Consider the following 26,735-nt stretch of genomic DNA (forward strand, 5'->3'; position numbering starts at 1 on the left):
ACAAAAATCAGCGAATGGCTGCAGCGTTGAACTTTTTGGACGCTTACCATAAGGATGGTGACTCTTTACTCGATCGCATCGTTACTGGTGACGAAACATGGGTGAAACATGTGAACTGTGAAACGAAATTGCAATCAATGCAGTGGGGGCACACAAGTTCTCCCCAAAAACCCAAGAAATGCATGCAAACAATGTCGGCAAGGAAGATGATGGCGACTGTTTTTTGGGACAGAAAAGGTGTAATTTTGGTGGACTTCCTGGAAAGAGGCACTACAATAAACTCTCAAAGGTATTGCCAAACTCTCCAAAAACTCAGAAGAGCAATTCAAAACAAGCGCAGAGGAATGTTGAGCTCTAAGATCTTGTTGATTCACGACAACGCCCGGCCCCACACGGCAAATGTCACTCGTAAAGTTCTTGAATCTTTTAAGTGGGAGTTGTTTCCTCATCCGCCGCACAGTCCCGACCTGGCACCGAGCGACTTCCACCTATTCCCAGCAATGAAGAAGTGGCTGGCTATGCAGCGTTTTGATGACGACGCACAGCTGCAAGAAGAGGTAACGAAGTGGTTGAAGGTGCAGGCGGCCGAATTTTTCGACGAAGGAATTTCCAAGCTCGTACATCGCTACGATAAATGCCTTAATTTGTATGGTGACTATGTAGAAAAGTAGTATTTGAGTGTGGCTTTCATCTGTATATAATAAAATTTGTTTCCTATACTTTGTTTATTTTTTTATTCCAAAACGTAATCTACTTTCTGGATAGCCCTCGTATTTTCCACTTCCTCAAGGTGTTCAGAAAATGAGTTCCTCTACACTTAAAAATGAATTCAACTACACAGTGACTGTTTTCGTCTTACTAAATGATTTGCTCATAGATTTTGGATTAATGGGTTTTGAATGATGGAACAAAAATAGTGAAGAGCTTTCTCCCCCCCCCAGCACACACACACCAAAAAAAAGAGAGAGAGATCTAATGCTTATATTAGTTCTGAATATCATTGCATGTGAGAAAACAAACTGAATAGTGACAAAGACAATGTCGATGACTAGAAAAGGTATAGCAATAGTAGCAATTAAACACTAGTTGACTTAGAGCTTAGAGAGTAGCAGCAGACAACAGTAAGAATGATGCAAGATTCACGATTCAGGGAAATAAAAATGAAGCTCTCTTATTAGATATTGTAATATTACTGCATATTCTTATTATAATGTAAGTTTCTTTCAAACAAATAACATTGTAATAGTTACCAGTAATTAATCCATGGATACTTTTCATTTGTTGTTTTCGTACCATAACTGCATCTTTCGAAAATTAAATTATTCATACAACTTTCCCCTCCTGATTTCCATATAATAAAATTAATAGAAAAAAAGGGAGAAAACTGCACAAGTAAATACAGTGTTTGATAATTTCAGATCCCAAACTGCATTTTCACATTTAACCATTATATTCAGTGAAATCAAATGTTAAATATCATGAATCTGAAATTACAAATGCATAAACAATAAGATGACAGAAAATTTAAGAAATGGTGTTATTTCAAAATATATAACATAAAAGGCTAAACATTTCTAATATGAAGCATGGAAATGCATAAAATGTGCTTTTTAAATGTACTTTTTACCTATTATACGAGTGAAATTACTTGATTTATCAAACTATTTAAATTATATAATCAAAATTCACACTTTTTAAAGCATACTGTAGCTAAATACATTTACAGATTTGCATCTCGGCAACCCCCCCCAACCCCCCCCCAAAAGGCTGACTTGCAGTTTTGAGCTTGCTGTGATTGTTTATAACAAATAAAATTGCAAGAAGTATTACATAAAATATGTTGACATAAATCATACCTCAGGAAGTAATGGTACATGAATCAGATGCTTAAAATATTGAAGATTACTCGCACTCACATAAAACTGTTGTAAACTGTAATATAAAATTTTACATAATTATACGAAAAAGAAAAGTGAGAAGAAAGATATAAACTATTTAAAATGTAAATAATAAACTTTAAAAGAAAAATAAAAAGCATACGATTTGAACTGTTTCAGGAAACGCTCTCTGTGTCCAGTTAATGTGTCAGGTGGCAAAGCTAAAACATTGCATTAAATTACATAAATACATTGATACAGCAAAATTTTGTTCATTACACACAATTTTTAAAAACTCATTTTTAGCTCTAATAATATTTAAATGAATAATATTTTCTTGAATATACTGCATTATTAAGTTTAATGTTAACATTTAAATTTCTCTCTAAAGAATCAGTATTTTTTTAAGAGCATAAACATGTGACAGAATTTATGCTTTAAATGCAAATGTCAATGATAAGGGATTGGCAAGTTCCTTTCCTAGAAACCATGAAAAAAACCTCACAGAAACAATTTGGCATACAATTGAGAAACAAGGAGGTAGTTAAAATACATTTTCTTTTTTGCAGCATGAAAAATATAGATTACTGTAACTCTTCATTTACTTTCTTTTTAAAAAATGAATTTTTGCTTATTGGTAACTATTTCAAACATGAACTTTTTATTATTACAAAAAATTTAACTGAACCTTTTCCCCACCCCAAATTTTGGGGAAAAATTATTTCTTCTAATTTTTTCCCCTTCTTCAAGGTTCACATTTTCCCCAACTTTCTCTCAATGTTTTCACTTTCCTGACTTTCCAACACTTTGTGGAGACCTTGTATAATTACTTATTTAAAAATTGTAACTATTTAAAATCCTCTTCAGAAACAGCAATGTGCAAATACATAAAATGCATATCTATCATATTCAAAAATTTCTATAAATATTCTCAATGAATATTTTAAAATTTTGAAAGAGAAAGACCCAAAACTTAAGCCTGTTTTACAGCATATATTTTGTGACATGTATTTTAAAATGTAATAAAAATAGTAAACAGCCCACAAATAGAATTTATTTTTTAAAATTCACATCAGCATAGACATAACTTACCTGAATGAAGTTTAAAAAGCACTTTAACTGTATAATCATACAACTGACTTGAATCTTGAATACAAGGAATTAAAGGTGCAAGTCGACACTGGCCACAATTTGTCATGGAATTTGATCTTGACATATCCAATGAACCAAAAACTTAAAAAGAAAAATTTCTCTTGAAATTAGATCTAAAATCTAAATGAACTTAAAATTATTAATTAATTAAATTAAATTAAAAATTAAAAGCCTCAAAACAAAATTATATTTTTTTTAAACCTACCTGATGATTGAAGCATCAAAATTTCATCCATGTAGTCAAAAAATTCACAACTCAGTTGAAAGCTGAAATGAAAAATTAATTATCACTATATCTTCAAATAAGAAATATAAAAAATATATTATGACAAGTAAAGCTGATTTACTACAACAGCGCAGAACATGAACATTTTTACTTACAATACATTAACATCTCTTTCCCCTATGTCATCTAATTCTTCATCAGTTACCGATAAATTGCCAGGAAAACGTGGATTCTATTAAAAGATTCTACATTAAATGATATGCATATACACACAAAAAAAGAAACTCACTGACAAAGATAGACAAAGAGGACTTTATGTGTTATCTTACAAAGGAAGATTACCGGGATTAATAGGCATTTGCAGAACTCAGTTTCTAATAAAACCAGAGCCCATAAACAAAATATTTATAATAGAACCATTATTATAAAACCAATATGCTCATTTAAAGGCATTTTTATTTTATTTTTTTATTATTATTATTTCCAATGACGGGCACTAGCCACTATAGGCATTGGTCACTACTAAGACTGGAAATGGTGGTCACTTTAATATGGAAGCACCTAACATATGGGCCACCACTGCCTCCTATGAAAGGACACACCAGCTCTGGAATTCCAATCCAGGCCCTTCAGTACAGCAGTCAGTGTCACTAATCACTTTCCCGCTTGGGTGTCAAAGGCTGATTCAAGCTATTTTAAAGGCCAGGGACAGTCCTATTTATGATATTAGAAGCATAATGAGACATGTTTCCATTATTGTGTATAACATTCCAAAGCTACGATGTCATTACATGTATCAGGCATCACCAAAATGCAGCTCTCTGGCCCACTAGTGTGGCTAACAACTTGCATTAGGCCATTTAGTGCAATTCTCTTGCAACAAACAACAGTTTTACTTTTGAAGTAAAACAGCATTTTGATACACTTCTTCAACAATAAATAATTCAACTTTTTAAAATGTACATTATATGTGTAATTAATTAACTTTCTGCAAATTACAACCAAAGTAATGTTATTTTTAGAAATGGCCACAGATGCAGCATGAAAGGCAGATATGAAGGTCATTTAAAAAATGATGCAGTCTGAATTTTTTCTCTTAGATCTGTTTGATTTTTATGCAATTTTTCTACATAGCCTTCTAGTATGTAATCTGCCTGCATCTTAATAACTGAGACCCAATACAATAACTGAGACCCAATACCTTAAAGAATCTGTTATTCTAAGTAGGGTATCTCTTCCATTCAATCTTCATATGGATTACATAACTGCTAGAAAAAACTCTTTTATAGAGTTTATAACTTCTTCACTCTTGCACCTAATAGGCAGCCACTGTTGCCTCATATGAAAGGACGGACAATTACAACCATGCCTTTTCCGGGATTCGAACCTTGGAACTTTGGTACTGCAGCCGCTCCCCTAACCACTACAATGTCTGGTCGGCAATGATCTCAATGTGACAGGCCAGCAGTTTGATTTAAGAAAAACTGACATTATGATATCTTTATACATATGCTTTACATAAGGAACAACCTTGCTATAAAATAGCTTGAGGTTTCATATATTTCTGCAGTACAAAGTCACAGATCCAGACTCGGACTTACGCAATTCGGGATTTGGAATTTTTCTGGATATTAGATCATCAGTTTAAATCTAGTAAGATGGCATGAAGATAATATTAAAAACATGAAATCGTGATTTATAAAATAATGAAGAATTCATGATCTAAAGGGTATCAAAATTTATATAAAAAGAAGCTTAATATTTATTTTTTTACGCTATTAAACATTTCTTTCAAGTTGTTTAAGTTGCTTCGTTTTTTTGTGTTAATACTTTCTCTTTCAATTCTATAAACAGACATAATTTCTTATTCAGTTACAAAGTACCACTGTTGAAGTCCTGTAATTGTCGTGTCTAGAATTCCGACTAACTTATCAATCAAAATTTTTTCTCATTACTCTGTCTGTAGCAGTATTTTATGGATGTACAATCATACTACAGATTTCACCAACTGGTAATTGATTGAGGATTGAGGAGCACTGTCATCACAGTGAAAAACTTCTTTTATATCCTCTTCATTTATTACCGCTTCTCCAGATTTCTTTACAAAACCAGCTAATTGGAAAATTTCACCTTTGGTTTGCGATATCCGATAGCCTTCAGGAGAGCCACCAGTTTCAAGGCTATCTTCATAAAATTTAGCCATTTTTCATTACACATATATTATGAGATTGGCAACTAAAGACCAGTTGTTCTGCTAAATTTTATCTTGCTTCTATAGCGCACTGAGATAATTAAGCCTGAATTTATTAGGTAAGTTATTTATTATACTTATGCCTATTACTTGCACATGGCATCAGGAGTATAAAATAATAGTAGGTGTAAAATCAACGATGTATCTGTAGAATATTTCTTTTTGAGATGTATGCTACCTGCAGCTACGGAGCCAAATTATTGATCATACAAATTTATGCTAAAATGTTTGTTTCTTCAATAACACGGTATTCTATTTAGTGCCGAAGTTAAATTAAGAATCGGGACTCTCCATACAAGCGCGGGGGGTATCAAATATGCATGCATACAGCACACACACAAACACAATTTTTTTTTTTTTTTTTTTTTTTTTTTTTTTTTTTTTTTTTTTTTTAAGTTGGTAGTGGCCTTTGAGTTCTGGAATTTAGATCATTACGGATATTGGACGTCCGGATCTCTGGCTTTGTACTGTATTTTTAAATAAGCAGTATCTAAGTTTCAGAAATGGTCAGAAGTTTAAAAAATTTCTCAGTGATATATATATATATATATATATATATATAATACTTACTCTATGATGAAATTCTAATTTAGCAATTAAAAGAGTACAGTAGCATTGGATTAAACGCCCATATCCATCTTTCAGAAGACCCTGGAGAGAAAAAAATAGAGAAATTGAAATAAGAAAAAAAAAAAAAAGAAAGAAATCTAAAAAAATATCAAATTCATATTTTTCCCATTCCACAAACTCTTTCCAAAATAAATACTTTCAAACTGTCAAATATTGTAAATTTTAATTCCATAACTCACATATTTCATGAAAATCAGCAATAATTTTAATGAAAAATGTTAAAGCAATTTTGATAAAAAGACAGACCTATGAACTTTATGCAAAAAAGGAAGACACAGAAATCTGAATAAGTGAATGTGCATTAGTATCAATGTGCTGTTCCATTAAAAAGAAACCACACAATTTTAGGGGCCAAAGAAGTGCATTTTAGTTTACTTGTTTCTCCACAGAAAAGGAAAAATTGGAAACATTCTCTAATTTCATGACAAAACAATTTGAAAAATTCACTGTGTGAGTGGAGTAGAAGAATATTACCTTTTCTTTCCTTTCTTTCTTTTTGTGAAAATGTTCTCATCAACTATCCATCATGTAAAGATCATGTATCCATCATGTAATCAATTATCATCATCAGTTTCATCAATTCATTCATGTAAAAGGAAGGCAGCTGCCTTACTTTTACATGAATGGATTTTCAAATACTTGAAACATTGGCCTACACATATTAAATATTAACTTGTGCAATATTCAATTTTGGGGGCTTTCTGGTTATGATCGAACATTTCTTATCAGCCTTAACTGCGGTTCACAGTGCAGTATACTGTTGCAAATGGGGGAAGCTATGCAACATTCCCACCCCAAAATTATACTGAACAAACATGACTAATTTCATTTCTGCCAGCCACAACTTACATTGTACTTTCTCTTGATTGGAAAACATCCTCATGCTCTGCCAGTCTCTAATTAAATGCCATGAACAGCTCCTCATCCTTCCTCTCCTCTAACAATCCAAGCAACACCACTCAGCACCATTCTTTAAAGCAAACAGAAATGCTTTTAGTTCTTTTCAGAACTCCGATACAGTAAACACAATGATTTCAGATATACATGTCGTTCTTTTTTTATCATTTCTTTCTTGAACACCTTGTACTATTCTGTCCACAAAATAAAATAAAATTATAAAGTTTGCTATGTTTTGCAATCATCCAAATAACGTACAAACTTCTGACACTTGTTAAGTAAATGCTAAGCATGAAATAATAATTGAAACATGTGGAGGGCGCATAAAAGACTCTTTTTTTTAAAAAAACTAAGAACCACAAATCAGCCAACCACTTGTGGTGATGTAACTTAGAGTAACAGTCAATCAAATGTAAAATTGAAATTAAATAAGCTAGTAGCCAAAGGATGCACAGATAAATTTAAATGCGAAATTGGCTCACAATCAAACCAACAATGGTGGTGGTTTCGATATCAACAATTATAATGCAAGGCCCAAAACTACAAATCTTATCTCAGCTCGCAACCTAGTAAAGTGGCCTTGAGAGGCAGAATGTGCTCTGAATTCAATCTAAAAGCTTCATTTTAAATATATGCAAGTTTATTTGTATTCAAGCAAGAAACCGCAAGGAAGAAGCAACACCAAAGGTGTAAATAATAACTAGTTAATTAACATAAAAAACTCTACCAAAATAACAGCACAACTAATCATAATTTTGAAAGCTGTGTTTAGGTTTCTGGAGAATATTATCCCATGCTTTTGACACTGAAATCACTTAATGCTCCCTTTTCTACAAAATATCTAGCTTTTTACTTCCTTGTACGAAGTAAAAAGGAAGTATTGTAAATGCGAAAAGTTTCAGGCAACATATTTCAACGAAAATATCTATTTTGACCACTATCGAATGCAATTTAACGATGTTTTTGCGCGATATCTGTGCGTAAGGACAGAATAAAAGACACCTTTCCTCCAAAAAAATTATAAAACTGCTTTAAAATTAATTCTGAAGAGAATTTTTTGTGGCGTCTGTATGAACGTATGTACGTACGTACATATCTCGCATAACTCAAAAACAAGTAGCCTCAGAACGTAGAAATTTTGTATATAGGACTGCTATAACATATAGATGTGCACCGCGTATTTTGGTTGCAATCGGCTGCACCAAACGTATATAAATATATTTATATAAATATATTTAAATATATTTAAATATATTTAAATATATTTATATATATATCCACTCTGTTACCCGGCTCAGTGATCTCAGTATCTTTACTCTTATATGTCTGTAAATTGTACATTTTTTGCTTTAAAAATGATTGAATTACGTTGTTTTTATCTTCCGGTTAAGGTTTTTATGCCTTTCGTAATTCTGGAAGCAATATTTGTACAATTATCAACAATTTAAAAGCTGTTTAACTGCGGTTAAGTTTTAAATAACATGGCGGACATATTTGTTTACATTAGAAACAGCAGAATTGTAGATTTGTTGCCAATCTAGAGAGACTAAGCTTTGCAACAACAAAGATAACGCCTTCATTTATTATCGCGAATTAAATCATGCTTAATCCTTTCTGGAATTTTTTCGAGGAAGTAAGTGTTTAAAATTTACTTCATAATTTTTAATATAGATATTTTGAGTTTTTATGTATTTTTGCCTTGTCATGAAGTGAGAGCTGAATTAATTGAATGAGAAATACTAAATCGTCTATGAAAAACTGTTTCTTTTCTGTTTTGTTTGCTTAATTTCTTTCATACATCGTTTTAGCTTTATTATAGTATTTGAATAGAACATGTGGCAACGATAATTCTTCAAATGATATAAATTTTGTGCATTCAGAGTGTCGTTATTGTACACAAATATAGTAAATTTTAAAGAGTGCACTTATTCTACTGTGGTTTATGCGCTGTCGACGAAGTAGATTTAATTCAATCCAATCAATTTAAATGAAATTCAAGAAAAAATGCATATAATTTAATATTCCGTACAAGGAAGTCATGTGGTGTACACATCAGATTTTTTACCACCATCAAGCTGATATGATGAATAAGCAGAAATGGAAGGCATTCACTACTGAAAAGAAAAAGAATTCTCCACTGCAAGCTGAACAGTATAACAATTCATCTACTACTTATTTTTATAAAAGAGGTGGGATAATTTTGTTTAAAAATGAGAAATTAAAGGAGGTTCAAAAACTGCTGTTCCCTTATGTAAAATAATTAAGAAATATTTACATATAACACATTATCATTACATTGATTATTCATAAATACAAAATCATACACATAAAAATACCTTTCTGATCTGATTTATAACCTAGACATATTATCCCCCCCTTTTTTTTTTGATTAATTTGGATTAACTGACTATTCAATTATTTGGTCTAAGGTCTTGTTTCAGTGTTCACAGAAACCAGTTAATCAGTAATCTACTTTTCATGTATACCTACATACTCAAAACATGCCCCCAGTAAAATGGCAAATAAGAACAGATTTAAAAAAAAAACTATTAATTTAAAAACAAATTTACAAACTCGATATTTATTTCTATGACTAACTTTAACATATTAAAAAATAAAAAGTATTACAAAAATTACACATACCCACTGCTTTCCTAAATCTTTTAAGCTGGATTTATATTTTTGAGAATCTAAAATTGCCTGTAATGGAAAGACAATGAGAATACATTTCCAATTACCATGTAATATATATTTTCATCATTAAGTGAATCATTATAGATATGCAAAATATGAAACAAAAGAGAATAAAGAATGTTACATTATTCTGTAATATAGTGCTAGCATAATAAAGTGCATTTTAAAATAATCAAAACAGAAGAGAAAGAAGCCAAAGTAAAACATAAAATTGGTAAATCAACACCCTTACATTTGACAGATTTATTCAAGAACTCTATTCATTTTGAAAGCATAAAGGTATATGTTCCTCTTCATCAGCAGCACAGAAATCTGCAATGAAGGGAAAGCCACACTTGTATTTATACCCTATGGGAAGGGTAAAGTGAGTGAGAAGATAGTGCCATCTGTCAGCAACAGCAGTAATAAAAATTGAAAAATTAATAGAATTTTAAAAGTATTAGGAAAGACTGGATTTGAATTAAAGTCATTAACTAAACAAACTAAATCTTTGAGAATATGAATGTTCAAGAAAATACATCCAAAGTCAAAATTATGATTAAATTTTCAACTACGATTAGCTATAGAAGACTTGTTAATTTCGCTTTTTAAAGTAATAATAAGAAACACAAGTTTAGTTTCAGAAAAAGTAAAATTAACAAGTATTCGATAGCCAATCACAGAAATTTAATCATAATTCTGACTTTAGATCTGCAAAAATTATCCAAAAAACTTCTTGCGTTGTTGAATTGGATTTTCTTGAAGTATGAGGTATTTTCTTCCTACTTTCATTGTGTAGCTGAAAGCATACTCGATGCATATCCGAGAGGTACAGGGTTCGAGAACCAGCAAGGGCATTGCATAATTTTTACGTCTTCAGCATTAAAAATCTTAATGACTTTACAGTTGGCCCCAAACTAAAAGGTGGTGGATGATAATTCGTCACCACCAGAATTTGGCAATTGGGTTCCCTCATCCCCAGTCGCTTTTTAAAAGGGGACATATACAAGGTATTTTCTCCATCCTTTTCACATGCCTTCATGGTATAACTAGAAACATAATCAATGCATATTCAAAGGTCCAGGATTCATTCGAATTCTGGTGAGGGCACTGCCCATTCTTCACATCTTTTACATCAAAAACTCTAATGACTCTACAAAGTTCACAAAGTACATTCACAAAGATTTATCTTGTTTAGTTAATGACTTTAATAAAGTCTTTCATAATGCTTTTAAAATTCTATTAACTTAATTTCCTAATTTGAGTTACTATTTCTGTCAACAGATGGCACTACCTTCTTGTTTGCTTTACTCCCATAGGTTATAAACAGAACCATGGCTTTGTTGCTGATTTCTTTTCTTCTGATGAAGAGAAAGCTGTACCTGCTTGTCCTCGAAATTGATACAGTTAAATCTATGCCAAATACAAGGTTGTTGTCTTCCTAAATTTTAGTACATTTAGATTTCTCAAAAATGATAATACATATAGACGTTTAAGTAGCAAAGCTGAAAATCAGAGCAAAACACACAGACAGATTAGGAATTCTCAAAAATTATAAATATTAACACAAAATAAGAAGAAATATGTACATTTCATCTCATATGAATTACAAAAACTGCTCTTAAAGATTTAGAAAGACTGCAAAAACATTTCATACCAACTGCCTCAGATTTTTTTTTTTTTTAATAACATATGCATGTAAAATATTTACTAAAGGTAATACATTCCAGAAGTTTACATACATTAGGGTCACTCAATCTAAAAAGACATTCAAAATTTTGATACATTTTGAGTATATAAGAGATTATTCCAATTTAATATGCACTACCTGATAGTCCATATAGATGTGCATATGTTACAATGTTTTGTACTCTTTGGAAAGATAAAATGTACGAAACATGGGAAGACTTTACATGAATTATCACTACATCTTGTAAGTATCATAGAGAAATGGAAAAGGGTGTAAGGAATCCTTTATTTAGCTAAAATAAAAATTAATGGAAGGCAACCCTTGTATTTACAAATATAGCCAACAGTTATATCTTAAATAAAACTGACTTAACTAAGTAAAACTAAACTAGCTTAGCAGTTACACTATTAAAGTTGGCTCTGACCTAAGGGTCGGTGTGACAAACCTAATGGCGAGAATAATGCAGCCCTGGAGAATACTCTCAGGTGATTCAAAATTAACAATACGGCCTTCAGTAGGTAAAACATGCCCTATTTCTACTCTCTAAAACCTTCCTTTAAATACTCTCTTCTTTCTACCTCATTTGATTATTGAAGGAGCTAGAAATTTGCATTCTGGCAGAAAAATAGAAATGAGGAGGACAGAAAAGTTCACTACAACTGGTTAAAAACTAAACGATACCTTACAACATCTAGGCAAGGTATTCTGTGACAAAAGTCATATTTCAAGGAAAATTCCTTAACTATCACATATCCAATCTTAAAAAATGAAACATACTGTAAAGCTTTTAAATCTTGATAAAGCATGTAAAGTTTAACTTAAAAAAACATACTTGACACAACATAGCTAACTCCTAGCTTTTTATTTTCTTTATTATAAATGCTATGCAAATACGCTTATATAAAGCAGCAGTATTCAAATTATCAATGGTTGCCACACTTTGATCCCTGATGACATTTAATGCTTTTGCTTTTTGTTTTGCAGATACCTTAATCTAAGGTTACTGAAACATTTAATCTAAGGTTAATCACACGAGGTTCACAAAATTTAAAATAAACTACTATAATATATACAAATATTGAATTGTCAACTCTGAAACAAATATAACCAATAATGTACAAAAATGTACTAAAGAAATATTTATATGTTACATTACAATGTTTGTTACATAATAATAGTTTTTATGTTAAATGATAACATAACCTCGATGCCTGGCAGATATATTTTAAATTTTTCCAGAAGCTATAATCTAATAGAAAAACTGTCTTAAAGCAAACAACCACTGTCAATTCTATTTTTTATTAATTTATTTTTATTTGACTTATCATTCTTTCTACATAAGAATGCTCTAGATCAAGTGTTCCCAATGTGTTAGTATCGAGCTGAATAGGCACCAGCAATTGCTTGGTATAACCGAGGTACCATTGATTACACAAAATTCATTAATAAAATTTATAATTAATTGTTTACTGATATAAAGCTGCATATGTAGTAAGGAAGAAATCATAAAACAAATGTAAGACGAAAAAATGCCTCAAAATTTAAAAATGATAAATGTGGTTTCAAAACTGAAAATTATCAATATCAATGGTTAATATAACTTCAGTTCAATTCATCATTGTTCAAAAACTCAATGTTCTTCGAAAACTATAAAATATATCAGATTAAAAGATGAATAAATGTTTCATTCAGAACAGAATGTACTTACATTTGGATGTCCTTCTCTTAAAACTTTGTGCAAGACATGACAAAACTTCCAACAAACTATCGGATTTCCTCGCAATGATAACTTTAAAACAACACTCCAAAATGTTCCAGCACCTTTTTCATTGAAAGTTCCAATAATAGCAGCTAAATAAGCTCAGGAAAAATTTTTAAATCACAGCATAAAAAATATAACGAAGTATGAAAATATGCACATCTAACTCTCAATACTCAATAAATCCAAAGTAACTATATAACCATTTGATTCAGAAAGTCTCTGAGTAAATAAAGCAAATAATTAAATTCTGCAGTCATATACTTTGCATGACAAGCTCCTGTAACCAATAAATAGAATCATATTTATGTTTTACTCAATATGTTTAGCAGCCATTGGTCAAAAATTTAAACAGTGTGTATAATAGGCAAACAATTCTCAAATTAAAAATTGCAAAAGTTTATTAAAGGTCTTGGCAATAATTTAAATTTAATTTTTTATGAATAATAAGTATCTGTTATTTTTATCTATTCAAATAATATTATGCACTTATTTTGGTCTGCTTAAAATCTCAAATAAACCATTGCTATATACTATGCATTTAAATAATGCAGCAGAATTTTGATAATCTGTAAATGCCTACAATCAAAAATCAATTTTTAATGTAAACAAACAAAATTACATTTCTTAGAAAATTTAGCACCATAAATTTAATGTAAATTTAATCTTTTCTCACATAAATATGTAAATACACTTTTTAACAAAAATGTACTGTATATTTTGACTAAAGAATGTATTTACTTTAATACTGAAGTCATTTTGCATTTTCCCTACATTGAGAACATACATGAAGAAACTTAACTGGTAAAACTTAAAAACATAATAACAAAGGAATAAAAACAAAAATGTTCTTTTAATAAATCCAAAATTTCAGTTTTAGTCCCATTAATCCAACTATACATATATAAAACATAACCATCGATTTAGCGAATTAGCAAAAACAAAAGTAACTTTGCAAAATTAATCTGGTTAATGAAAATGAAAATTAAGTAACAAATGTTATAAAGGAAAAAAAATCTTCACACTAATAAGCAGATAAGAAACAAAACATTGTTTATTTTTTAGTCAAAGAATAGAAATATCATACAATTTTTTCAAAAATAATACTATTTACATTTATTACACTACAAAATTCTTTCTTATAGACCTATACAATCCTCCCAAAATAAAGGTTTAAGAATGGCCTTCAAATCATTAGATAAAACCTCATAGGTCATAGAGTACTGCAGCTTTTTATTACTATAAATTAGTGAAAGTCCATGAAACTTGATTTTCTTTAGGATGTCTTACAAGTATTAACATTTCTTATTGTTGCTGCTCTACTTCAGTATATTCTCAATATATTTTATTTGATTATTAATAGTATTACTTAAAACTTTTTTGGAAATGTGAGAAAACTAGTTAATAAGTTTTATAGTAGCAATTTAAAATCTCTTTTTTTTTATTTATTTATTTATTTATTTATTTATTTATTTATTCTTATATGTTAACAATGCATAGATCAAGATAATCTATTTCTAATTCATCTAAGTTGCTCTTGTTTAGTTTCAGGCATTCAGGGTAAATATTGCTGTTTTCATCGAGATTAAAATTGTTAAAGGTTATTATATCGTCAATATATCTGTAGGTGAAGGCAAACAACACTGCAATTTAAGAAATTCTCTTTTGAAATATCACTAATATCAGCAAAATCCATTAAAAAATATTGGTACTTTCTTATCTTATGAAAGCGTGTATCATATAAGCTTTTAGTGTAATATGTACCACATAAGCTTTAGAATGTAATAATTCATATTTTATTAGTTCATTCCTTTCTAAAGAATATAAGGATAAATAAAGTATACTCATATAAATTATTTGGTACTTTTCTTTTTTACAGGGACCAGATTCAGAAATGTATATATGTAAGATGAAAAACATGTAAATCAAAATTATAATTTAAACTAACGGGAACCCTTTAATTCTCCCTCCTTTCTAGATCACTCCATTTTGCATGGCCTGCACAGCGCTGATGATGTAATAATTGGGAACTGAAACTTTTAACTCATACGAAAACCTTTCTCTTTGTGTGCTTTCATAATTGGATAACTATGCACTTTAGCTTTTGCCTCTGTGTTACTTAGACATTGCTTCATTCTGCTCTATTCCTATGGCAACAATATCAAAAATGTAAATATTCTTGAATAGGCATGACAAATTGGGAACTACTCTGATATGCGCCCTCAAGTCGCCAAATTTCGCGCCAAATATTTTTGGCGAGAAACTTCACGCTGCTATATTACTATCTAAATTTTTTGTCTACATTTCGAACTTTTAGCCTAAAATGTCTCCAAAAACGTGGTTTTCACACATGCAAAAACAACGTTTTCAACATACAATTTAGCTAAAAATCCGAAAGAAAAACAAAAAAATCTAGGTAGCAAAAACATAAAGTTTCTAACCAAAAATATTTGACAAGAATCCATGTACACGGCAACATGTTTTAACTTCAAAAAAACATCTACGAATGGCACAATGCAGGCAACGAACGAATCTACAAACTACGCACACCTCGCTTTAATAAATTAACATAACAACAATAAATTTCAAAGAATACCATGTACACAGCATCCTGTTTAAACTTAAAATTCTACGAATTGCACAATTTAGGCAAGGAAGGAATCTACGATCTACGCACTCCTCGCTTTAATAAAATAACATAACAACAATAAATTTCAAATAATACCATCTACACAGCATTCTGTTTCAACTTTAAAAAACATCTATGAATTGCACAGTCTAGACACTAAACAACAAAATAAATTTCACACAGTTTAAAAAAACAACAATAACGACAGAAATTCATACTAAAGAACCAATGAACATAACATTCTACAAAATAAGAAGAAGGATAAAATAAAATGCACTTAGCATGAATTAATGCGTTTTCGAATAGCAGAAATATAAATTTCATACTGCCTTTAACATGCCGCCACGTAATCACGATCGTATTTACATGACAGCTAGACACACTATCCAGAAAATTTATACTATGGTTCACAAATAAATAAAATCACAAATCTCTACTTCTATCATGCACTGCCATTAAAAATAATCTCCCAGACCCTCTTTCCACACTTCCAAATACCCACTACCCCTCAACAGGATAGCCACAATGATATTTCCTTTTGCTGAACTTCAATTCAACAACTACCATTTTATCTTTCCCTCCCATCTTCTCAGACACAGAGGCGAATCAACGAGCTCCAGCGAAAGATTTTTCAACGTCAACAGGGTTGCCATAGAACACGCAATCGTGCCAAAAACCAGCGCAGAACACATATCGCCAGATTTGGTGAAATTAGGGCATATATTAGAGTTGTACCACAAATTGAAATTTGTGGTGTGAACTGTGGCCACAAATTTCAATTGCAAATAAAAATGGAATTAAAACTGCTTTGACTGCCAAGTTTTTTTTAGATATTACAAAGTCAACATTATTAGCATACTACGCAATCAGAATTCTTCCTCTTCAATATGGATCTAGGATCCATAACACCTAGGTATTACGCATCGACCCTGCTCCGTCTTTACCTTGCTATTATTACCATATATGTATATATACATACATATATGTTATATACATGCGTACATATATATGTGTGTATCCACAAACATACATAGTACGTGCACACTTCTGAATCTACTCCTGGTAACAGAAAAATACCAATTATTTATTGAATTGAAATATTAAACATATTCATCAATGGAAATACTAAACACTTACACTTAAATTATGCAAGTTTCGAAAGAAAAAAAAAGAGCATTGCAGGCATAAGCCTGAAGTAAAATTATCATATTTGATTACAAAACTCTATCATATTCAACCATAATAATTGATGAAGATCTCACCAAACTTACATCTGTCATTCCAGCAGATGTTTGAAGGAACAGATCACTCTTTATTTAGTTAATCAACATATACAAGTTACTGACCTAACGTATATAAAAAACTTAAATTGCTTGTCATAATTTTTTACATTTCACAGCCAGTATTTATCCTTCATACTTTTCTTGATGCCAGAACCTCATAAACTGCTCTACTAAATGCTATTTCACTGAAGACAAGTAAAAAATTTTTAACATTTTTTTCAAAATGCAATTGAAAAACATAAACAGCAATGAATGTATATCTTTTTATAAAAAAATTAAAGCAAATTATTGAGAATGAATCAGGTTTGCATAAACACAAAGTATGACATCACATTTATTCATTACTGGTGCTAAATCGCACTGTTTTGCAATAATTTTTGCTTGATTTGAATTGTAGTCCTATTCCTGTTTTATAATGGAGTTAAAATCTCTTATTTGCAAAATCTTATATTAAAGAAAAGTTTCTAAAATTATAAAATATTCTAGTTACTTGGGCTTTCTGGTTAGTTTTATGCCAGATAGTTAGGCTTTTACTGCATTAAGATATACGTAAGTCTATTGTAAAAAACTCTTTACATCAACTACGAAAAAAAAAGTCAAATAGGCACAGTCAAAAAATGACTGCATATTAAAGCTCCGATGCACTTTTACACAGTCAAAGGAAAACTTACATCCATTCTCAAATGTGATAATTGAAACAAAATTTTTTAAAAAAAATTATTATAATCATAGAAAAACAAAGATCTTTGAAAAATATTCAAAATAGAGAGTGATCCTTTTCAGAAATTGAACTAGCAGATTTGAAAAACGTATATCTCACAATAAATTCTAATTTAATATAAAACTGAGTTATACCAATGTAAACTATGATTTCTTACAGTTTTAACTTGTACTCTTTTTTACTGTTATTATTGACCCTCGTGTTAGACAAAAAATACCAGAAGGATTACACAAATAAGTTATAGTACTAACAAATTAAGTAAACAAATGTACAATAGCACTGCAAATGGGAAAAATTATAAAAAAATAATAAATTAAAATTAAAAAATAAAAAAGTGATAAAATAAAGAAGACTCAATCCACACTGAAAATGAAATTCCAAAAAGCAGAAACAATCTCTTTAGTCTGAAAAAGTTCAAAAACATTTGTAGCCAAAATACAAACAGATATTTTAAAGTTTCCTGAAATATCTTCCTTTGCTGGATATGCTGACAGCAGTTGAGAAGAATATGTGGTACTCTTTTGTCATTGGGAGAGGAACTGGAAAGTTACGTATGTGTGTACGCACAAGCATATGTAGGCACGTGTATGTATTTTGATCACACACACATATGTATATACAGTCAAAAGTCGTTAATCCGGACTCTAGGGACATCGGCAATTCCGGATTATCGATTTTTCCGGATTATAGATCATCAGTTCAAACCTGGTAAGATGGCATGCAGAAATTATAAAATTAAAAATATGAAACCGTAATTTATGAAATAAAGAACAATTATGATCTAAAGGGTATCAAAATTTACAAAAAAAAGCTTAATATTTATTTGTTTACTTTATTAAACATTTCTTTCAATGCGAGTTCTTTCGTTTTTTATGTGATATACATTCTCTTTAATTCTATAAACAGACATAATTTCTTGTTCAGTTACAAAGTTCTGCTGTTCAAGTCCTATAATTGCTGTGTCGAGAATACCGATTAATTTGTCAATCGAAATTTTATCGTTTTCAATAACCTCTGTCGCTTTCCTCGCTATCGGAAGCGAATTATAATGACGAGGAATTTGATTTAAATCATATCAAAGACGGAGTACATCGAGATGAAATACTACATTAAGTAAAGAATTATAAGCCAATTAAAATAAAAACATCTGTCCTGAAGATAAGGATAGTGCTGACAGATCAACTTCCAATTCATTGCGTGCCGTGTTGTTTCCCTCCCCCCCCACAGAGCAGTGTGAAATTGATAAACATATTTCGGAATGATTAGATAATCAAAGGATATACATGTGTGCCTTTATCCATTTTCTGCAGCAATTCCACTTTCTGTTTAATGGACTTCGAAACATACTTTCGCTTTGTAGATCCTTTACATATTAGTCAATATATATCGGAAATTCTATTTGACATAATCGGAAGTTCAAGTTTACTTTTATAAAATTGCTCTAACAGTCTGCAAAAAATAATAAACCGGATCCAATTCGAAGATTAAGGAACAACACAATCTGCAACATTAACTGAAATAAATAATTAGATAGTTTTAGCTTATACCGTCCGTTATACATTAAACGCGCATGCGTAAACGTATTATGCGCATGCACACATGTATATTCACAGCCGTAAAGGTCTTATGTGCACGCATAAACGCCTATGTGCATGCTAAAGTTTTTAGCTTTGAGGTCCGGATTATAGATCATTCCGGATTCTGGGTGTCCAAATTAATGACTTTTGACTGTACTTTCTCTTTAATTCTATAAACAGACATAATTTCTTGTTCAGTTACAAAGTTCTGCTGTTCAAGTCCTATAATTGCTGTGTCGAGAATACCGACTAATTTGTTAATCGAAATTTTTCGTTTTCAATAACCTCTGTGTCTCTTTCTTCACTATCGGAAGCAAATTATTATGACGAGGAATTTGATTTAAATCATATCAAAGACGGAATACATTGAGATGAAATACTACATTTAGAAAGGAATTATAAGCCAAATAAAATGAAAACATCTGCCCTCAAGATAAGGATAGTGCTGACAGATCAACTTCCAATTCATTGCGCGCCGTGGCGGCTTTTCTTTCCTTCAAAGTCTCCACCTCCATCCCAGGGTTTGTTTCTCAAGGAAAGAGAAGCATGCATTCAGAAAATAGAATGGATTTTAAATATAATTTTATTATTAAAAATAAAATTTTCTTGATAGATGTTCCATTACATTAAAGAAGTGCAGGAGTATTCTTATTTAAAGCTCCGGTACTCTCCGGCTGGAATTATGACTCCCCGCAAACTAAGAAGCACCGGTGCAATTTAAGCTGCGACTCTCACGCAATCTGAATTTTAGCTTTAAAGGAGCATCATGTATGCAAATCCTTGCAAATGACAGTTAATAAATAAAGCCTGAAGATTGCTGGTATGAACAACCTACCGTAAAAAATGTGGTCAATGACTGCCATGATTTAGCTTCTTCTTTAACAATTATTTTAGGTGGTTTCCAGTTACTTTGCGATGGTTCTACATGGTAAGATCTACGAAAATCAACGCCAATGAAATAATACGTTTAGTAAGGAATTATAAGCCAAATAAAATAAAAACATCTGCCCTGGAGATAAGGATAGTGGTGACAGATCAACTTCTAATTCATTGCGCGCCGCGGCGTTAAAGATAAACAAACGTTAAAGTTTAGATAAACAAAGGACATGCCTTTATCCATTTTTTGCAGGAATTTCACTTTTTGTATGATGGACATCAGAACATGCTTTCGCTTTGTAGATCCTTTGATAGCTCCAGAGTCGGAAATTCTTTTTGACATAATCGAAAGTTCAAGCTTACTTTTATAAAACTGCTCTAACAGTCTGCAAAGAATAATAAGCCGGATCCAATTAAAAGATTAAGGAACAGCGCAATCTGCAACATTAACCGAATTAGATAATTTTAGCTTAGCTTATACCGTCCGTTATACATTAAACGCGCATTCGTAAACGTATTTTGCGCACACGCCTATTCACAGCCGTAAAGGTCTTGCGCACATGAGTCAACACGACGCATGCGCAGAAAGTTTGGGTACTTTTCCGTTCGGCCGGCGCAAATCTCGCCAAGCAGACTTTATTGGCGACAACATACAGTATACACATAAAAAATATTTTAAAAAATGTTAGTTCTAAGAATTCTTTTTTTGAAGGCATAAACATTTTAATATCGCTTAAAATTTTATAAAAAGCCAATAAATAAAGACAATAAATTTGTAAAAAGACATTAATTAATTTAAGAATTTACTATGCTTTCATGGTTCAACATCTTGATTCGCTGGTTCATATCACGTGACCCCAAGCGATCTCATCTCACATAAACTACTCTACAAAAATCTAATGCTCGCAGTAATTATCTACATTAATTTCAAGTTAAATCTTAATTTGGAACACAAGTTTAAATGCAAGAAATATTTCAATTCGTACGAATAACTTACTCAGAAATTATGTAAAGCTGCAGTGCTTTACTTCGCTAATGCATTCTCATTAGAATTGATGAATTTAACCCTTGACTTACATTTTCTATATTTTCGGCTTCAGGTAAGCGCTGTGATTGCATCCTGATTGACTTAATTACTGAAAATGGCCTTAGACATAAAACTGAACTATCTGATAAAAATTCTATGTAATTATATGCCACTATTGAAAGAAACAATCAATCTGATAAGAAAAAGCTGCGACTTGTTTTGAAAATGAAGCGTAAAAGGTTACCAGCGAGAATATTCCGCTTGGCATCGGTTGTACCATTATTGGCGACTTTATCGCTTACGCCGGCAAAAGGGAAAAGTACCAAAGTTTGTAGCTTTGAGGTCCGGATTATGGGTGTCCGAATTAACAACTTTTGACTGTACATATATGCATGCATATATGAACATACATATATTCAGGCACTTCAGAATTTGTTCGCAAAAACAGAAAAGTACCAAGCATACTTCACATCTTCATCCCTGCTACTGCAGCTGCATAAAGCATTTGAAGCAAGTCCAAATCATTTTAAATATCTTTTAAATTTACATGTACAGTCAAAAATTTAGTTATTTTAAAATCTGCTGAAAATACTATGGAAAAAAAACTTTTTGTACATTGTGCTTTTGGCAAGAGCAGATATTCTCAATTCCAAATACAGATAGCATCATTTCTATAAAAGCGCTTCCAGTGAGAAATAAGAACACAGAGATTTAAATCAATTTGAAATTTCATGGCTAGCACTGCTACACATCAAATGTAAGCAAAATGAATGTCAATTCCAAGATCTTGCAAGGTCTTAAAAATTACCTGAAATACCCAGTTTCTATGAAGTGCTAACTTTCTGTAATAATTGTAGCTAAGCACTACAATGCAGACTGATCTCAAACCACTACAAGAATTTTGGGGAAAAGTGCAGAATCATCCACTGCTTCGGACATTTTGCAAAATTGTCAACTTGAAAATAAAAAGGTCAAAGAATTTCACAAACTCGGTATCCATGTACACATTGACCTATTTTCACTTTAAAAAACATCAGAGAATTGCACTGCACACTCTCTTGACTTTGTCTATGTACACATTGATACGCACCATATAAGTGGGCGATTCTGCATCAACTTAAAAATAACAAGTCAAAGATTTGCACAAATTTGGTATCCATGTACACATCAACCTATTTTCACTTTAAAAAAATCACAGAATTACACAAACTTGACTTTCTGCATGTACACATCGATATGCGCCATATAAGTGGACAATTCTGCACTTTACCGGAATTTTGAATCCATTTCACAGCAAGGTACTCTAATGTTCTACTCTTCAGAGAACTGACAGACTATAAATTAGCCCAGATGATTATATTTGCTTGCAAGACATTTTTCATGTTCTCCATTCCTTGCATTTAATTTTTTTAAACGTAATTCTGAAATGAATTTGGGTTGATCTTTACAATATGGTAACTGATAGTTTGGCGACATTTTGGAGGCGATAAAGGTTACTACCTGGGACTTTGGTAATAATGTGAGCAGTACTCAGTTCCGATTACGCATTATTTTGTGTGGGGGAAATGAGAGATCATGGGATATGTCATGTGATATTAATGGACGAATTACTGTTCTTTAATCGGGAAAAAATCTGGCAATTTTGTATTTGGCTTTATTCTGTGTTGTGTGAAATAGTGTTTGTGAATTTTTGGATCCCATGGCCATAACTAAAGTGAATTCGAAATGGGTATTTAGTGGTATTGAAAAGGATAGTAATAAATGTTTTTTAAGGTTGTGCGAGAGAGAAATAAAGATGTTTTATTATGTTATTTATTTTACCTGGTATCTTGCTTTGAAAGATAAGTATGATTTTAAAGATTCTGAAACAGAAGGAAGAAAAGTGTATCCGCCACGTAATCAAGATTCTGAAGAAGATTAGGTAAGTTAGTATTTTTAATTATTCGAGGATATTATTTTTATGCATTGTTGTAAATGTAAGGTGGAAAGGAATTTGGTATTATTGGGAAAATTGTTATTAACAATGATTTAGTTTAAAGTAATTAGGATTGTAAGGTAATTTTTATTAATTTAATGTATGTGCTCATTTATATTTTAAGCAGTGTTTTTGAATTTAATTATATTTTAATGAAATGATAGTTATTTTGTGAATTTTATGTTTGTAGGAATTTTGTATACGTTTAAGTTGAAATAAACGTGCATGGAAATAATTTAAATATTTGATATTAAGTATTTGTAATGCTTGCGGTATGAATTCGTTGGTGACGTGTATAATGTAATAGATGATTTAGAGGTAAAAGTTTTTGGATATTCTATTTATTTTATATGTGGAAATGTTGATATTTGTAAAGGGTAAATACTTTTTCGCGATCATGTAATTTCATATATGTTCTTTTTACCGGGTTTAAAGATTGAGAAAATTGTCATGTATTTTCGTGAAATTTTTTTTAATTTATGAGAAAAAAGCAGTGTACATGGATATAGTGAAGAGTGTGCGCAATGCCATTTTTGTGCAATTCTGGGATGTTTTTTTAAGTAAAAATAAGTCAACGTGTACATGGTTTAGTGATATTGTAATGAAATGATAGTTATTTTGTGAATTTTATGCTTGTAGGAATTTGGTATACGTTTAAGTTGAAATAAACGTGCATGGAAATAATTTAAATATTTGATATTAAGTATTTGTAATGCTTGAGGTATGAATTCGTTGGTAACGTGTATAATGTAATAGATGATTTAGAGGTAAAAGTTTTTGGATATTCTATTTATTTTATATGTGGAAATGTTGATATTTGTAAAGGGTAAATACTTTTTCGCGATCATGTAATTTCATATATGTTCTTTTTACCGGGTTTAAAGATTGAGAAAATTGTCATGTATTTTCGTGAAATTTTTTTAATTTATGAGAAAAAAGCAGTGTACATGGATATAGTGCAGAGTGTGCGCAATGCCATTTTTGTGCAATTCTGGGATGTTTTTTTAAGTAAAAATAAGTCGGCGTGTACATGGTTTATGTGTATGTGTTATTTTGAAAAATGCGTAAGGAGGATGGTATTGTGCAGTTTTTCCTAATTTTGCAGTGAATATTTGTCATGATTAAGCAGTTTTGTTTGATAAAATTTCTAGCATAAGTGTAATTCGGCTAGTAGATTGTTGGAAGAAGTGTTCAGGAGATAAAAAGAAAAGAAACATGTCTTTACTTCGTGAAGACAAAATGGCGGCGGGGAAAAAAAATAGAGGGTTGCTGTAGGAGAGTTGGTCGCGAAATTTTCGCCAAAAAATCGCCAAGTTACCATAATGTAAAGATCAACCTGAATCTGATATCAAGAACCTTGTCTTTCAAGATTTACTGTACAGTAATACAAGCAAATATATATGAGCAGATACCATATTTTATTCCAAATCTGTTCTCTGTATGAATTTCATTCTGAACAGAAGTTCTTAATATTGTTATAAATTTGTTTCTTAACCTCAACTTATTTTTAAAACAACTTAAACTATCTCCATCATAAACACCACCTTTACTGATCATCATAATGTCTGTAAATCCCATGTGTACCATATACTAGGATTAAACCGCAAAGCTCTTTAAAACATTTTTCTTCAGTGCTTCCAGTTTGAAGATTTTTTTTTAAAGACTTTGACTATTAACATTACTTCTGAAATATTTTCCTACCAAAAAAGGCCCTAAATTACAGTATAAAAAATTTTCTGTCTTAAATTTCAGTTAACATTTGACTACAAATACGTATTAGCTAAGCAACAGAAAAAAAAAAAAAAAAAATGGATTTTGTTTAAATTAATGAAACATCAATATACTACTGTACATATACAAAAGTGAAAAAGAAGTATTCTTTTTTAAGAACTTTATACCATTACCAAAACATTCAAGAACAGAAAAATCTGTAGATGAAAGCTAAGGCATACAGAAACAAAAAGTTAAATTTAAAATCATCATTAACATAAATCCAATTTAGACACAATTTAAAGGATACATCGAACATGTTTCTCCTTCACAGGTGATTCCTGACAATTAATAGCTTTAGATATACTCACACTCTGAAAAGAGAGTAAAGCTTTAGATATAATCACACTCTGAAAAGAGTAAAGAATCTATAAACAAATGCATTTACAAATATTAAAAAATTATCTTATTAGGTAGAATTAATAATTTAATCAAATACTTCATTTTCTATTCGATTATTTAAACATGATAATTAAACTAAATTACAATTTTTTAAAAAAAATTAGTTGTCATTAACGAAAAATTAAACATAATAAAACTATAATTGATAAAAATTATCATAAAAAAAGTGCTCAGAACCATTGCCGCATAATACAAGCTAGAACTTCCTGATGTAGCTTTGACCACAAATATGTTAAATCCGTTTAAAGAGGGTTGAAAAAATTCGTTCACGTTCCAGTAAAACTATGATTAAAGAGCGTGAAGAGTGAACTCAAGTGTTTTGACTTCAAATAATCAGTTCTGCATGAAAGACACATACCTGAACGGGAGGCGTAAGGCGTTAACATCTGTCAATTGTTTGAACTGTCACTTACCTGAGATCTTTCAAAATTCTCTCTTTCTGCATCCAAACTGTTGGTTTTCCTTTGTGGAAGAACTTTAGAGAGTGGTAAAGCGCACATGCTCTCTCAATCACCAATTTCTTTACAAAAACAAACACTCTCAAGAATTTAAAAAAAAAAATGTGAAAGAAAGGAATTCAACAATTTCCGCCTTGGTCTAATTGACACAAGGAAATTCTAATCTGAAAGGGTCTCATGCAGATGTATATAAGGTCTGCTTTATAAACCATTTTTAAATTTTAACACTGGAAACCGGTTACAAGCAATCAAATAAACGTCAAACATATTATAAACAATTTACGCTCCAGAAAGTCTTACAGATGTATTACACCGTTTACATAAATGCTGCCATTTTAGAAAAAATAACTATGTAATGTAAACTTAAACATCCTGTTGTGGCATGAATTAATAATTTTAAGAAAAGACGCACATAAAACCCGCGTTCAAAAGGAATTTGAAATTTGTAACTCAATAATTGACCATTGTTTTAAATTCTTTGAAATTATTTTAAGTTTTTCCTACATAGAAGCCGATATTTATTTCTCCCAATGCCCTAAAGAAATGAAGAGCAACTATTCCCCATTACAGTAATGTATTCTGATTAAAGATTTCATAAATTATTTATATTCATGAGCTTTTATTGTCGATAGTTTCTTAAGAAAGGATCTGAATGTTAAAAAAACTTAATATGACCATGCACATCTACATCAAGCACTCCGTTTTGCTAGGAATATGTAACGTCTTAAGCTATTTTATCGACCACGACGAAGTTCTGAGAAAAAGAATGGCCACCTCGAAAGTTCCCACGGACAGAGTATTTCTTAACAAATTCTCGGAAAGATGAAGTTACCAGCAGTCACAAAAGAATCTCAAGATTTTG

At 30.9% G+C, this 26,735-nt stretch overlaps 1 protein-coding gene across 1 annotated transcript in view; it reads right to left on the minus strand.

The window, feature by feature from the left end:
* Window positions 1-26,198, minus strand: part of Hip1 (Huntingtin interacting protein 1) — a 100,899-nt gene extending 74,701 nt beyond the window's left edge. Inside the window, exons 1-10 of the mRNA XM_085812047.1 lie at window positions 25,829-26,198; window positions 25,264-25,327; window positions 13,105-13,247; window positions 9,677-9,733; window positions 6,077-6,157; window positions 3,411-3,487; window positions 3,235-3,296; window positions 2,970-3,110; window positions 2,041-2,098; window positions 1,857-1,932 (exon numbers count right to left, since the gene is read on the minus strand). Of these exons, the coding sequence (XP_085668173.1) occupies window positions 1,857-1,932; window positions 2,041-2,098; window positions 2,970-3,110; window positions 3,235-3,296; window positions 3,411-3,487; window positions 6,077-6,157; window positions 9,677-9,733; window positions 13,105-13,247; window positions 25,264-25,327; window positions 25,829-25,915 (846 nt within the window). The 5' untranslated portion in view covers window positions 25,916-26,198. The remainder of the gene's footprint in view (window positions 1-1,856; window positions 1,933-2,040; window positions 2,099-2,969; window positions 3,111-3,234; window positions 3,297-3,410; window positions 3,488-6,076; window positions 6,158-9,676; window positions 9,734-13,104; window positions 13,248-25,263; window positions 25,328-25,828) is intronic.
* Between the last annotated feature and the right edge of the window lie 537 nt (window positions 26,199-26,735).

This window comes from Stegodyphus dumicola, chromosome 2 (genome assembly GCF_044657685.1).
Source record: "Stegodyphus dumicola isolate Sdum_Otavi_A_Nest chromosome 2, ASM4465768v1".
NCBI classification, from domain to species: domain Eukaryota; kingdom Metazoa; phylum Arthropoda; class Arachnida; order Araneae; family Eresidae; genus Stegodyphus; species Stegodyphus dumicola.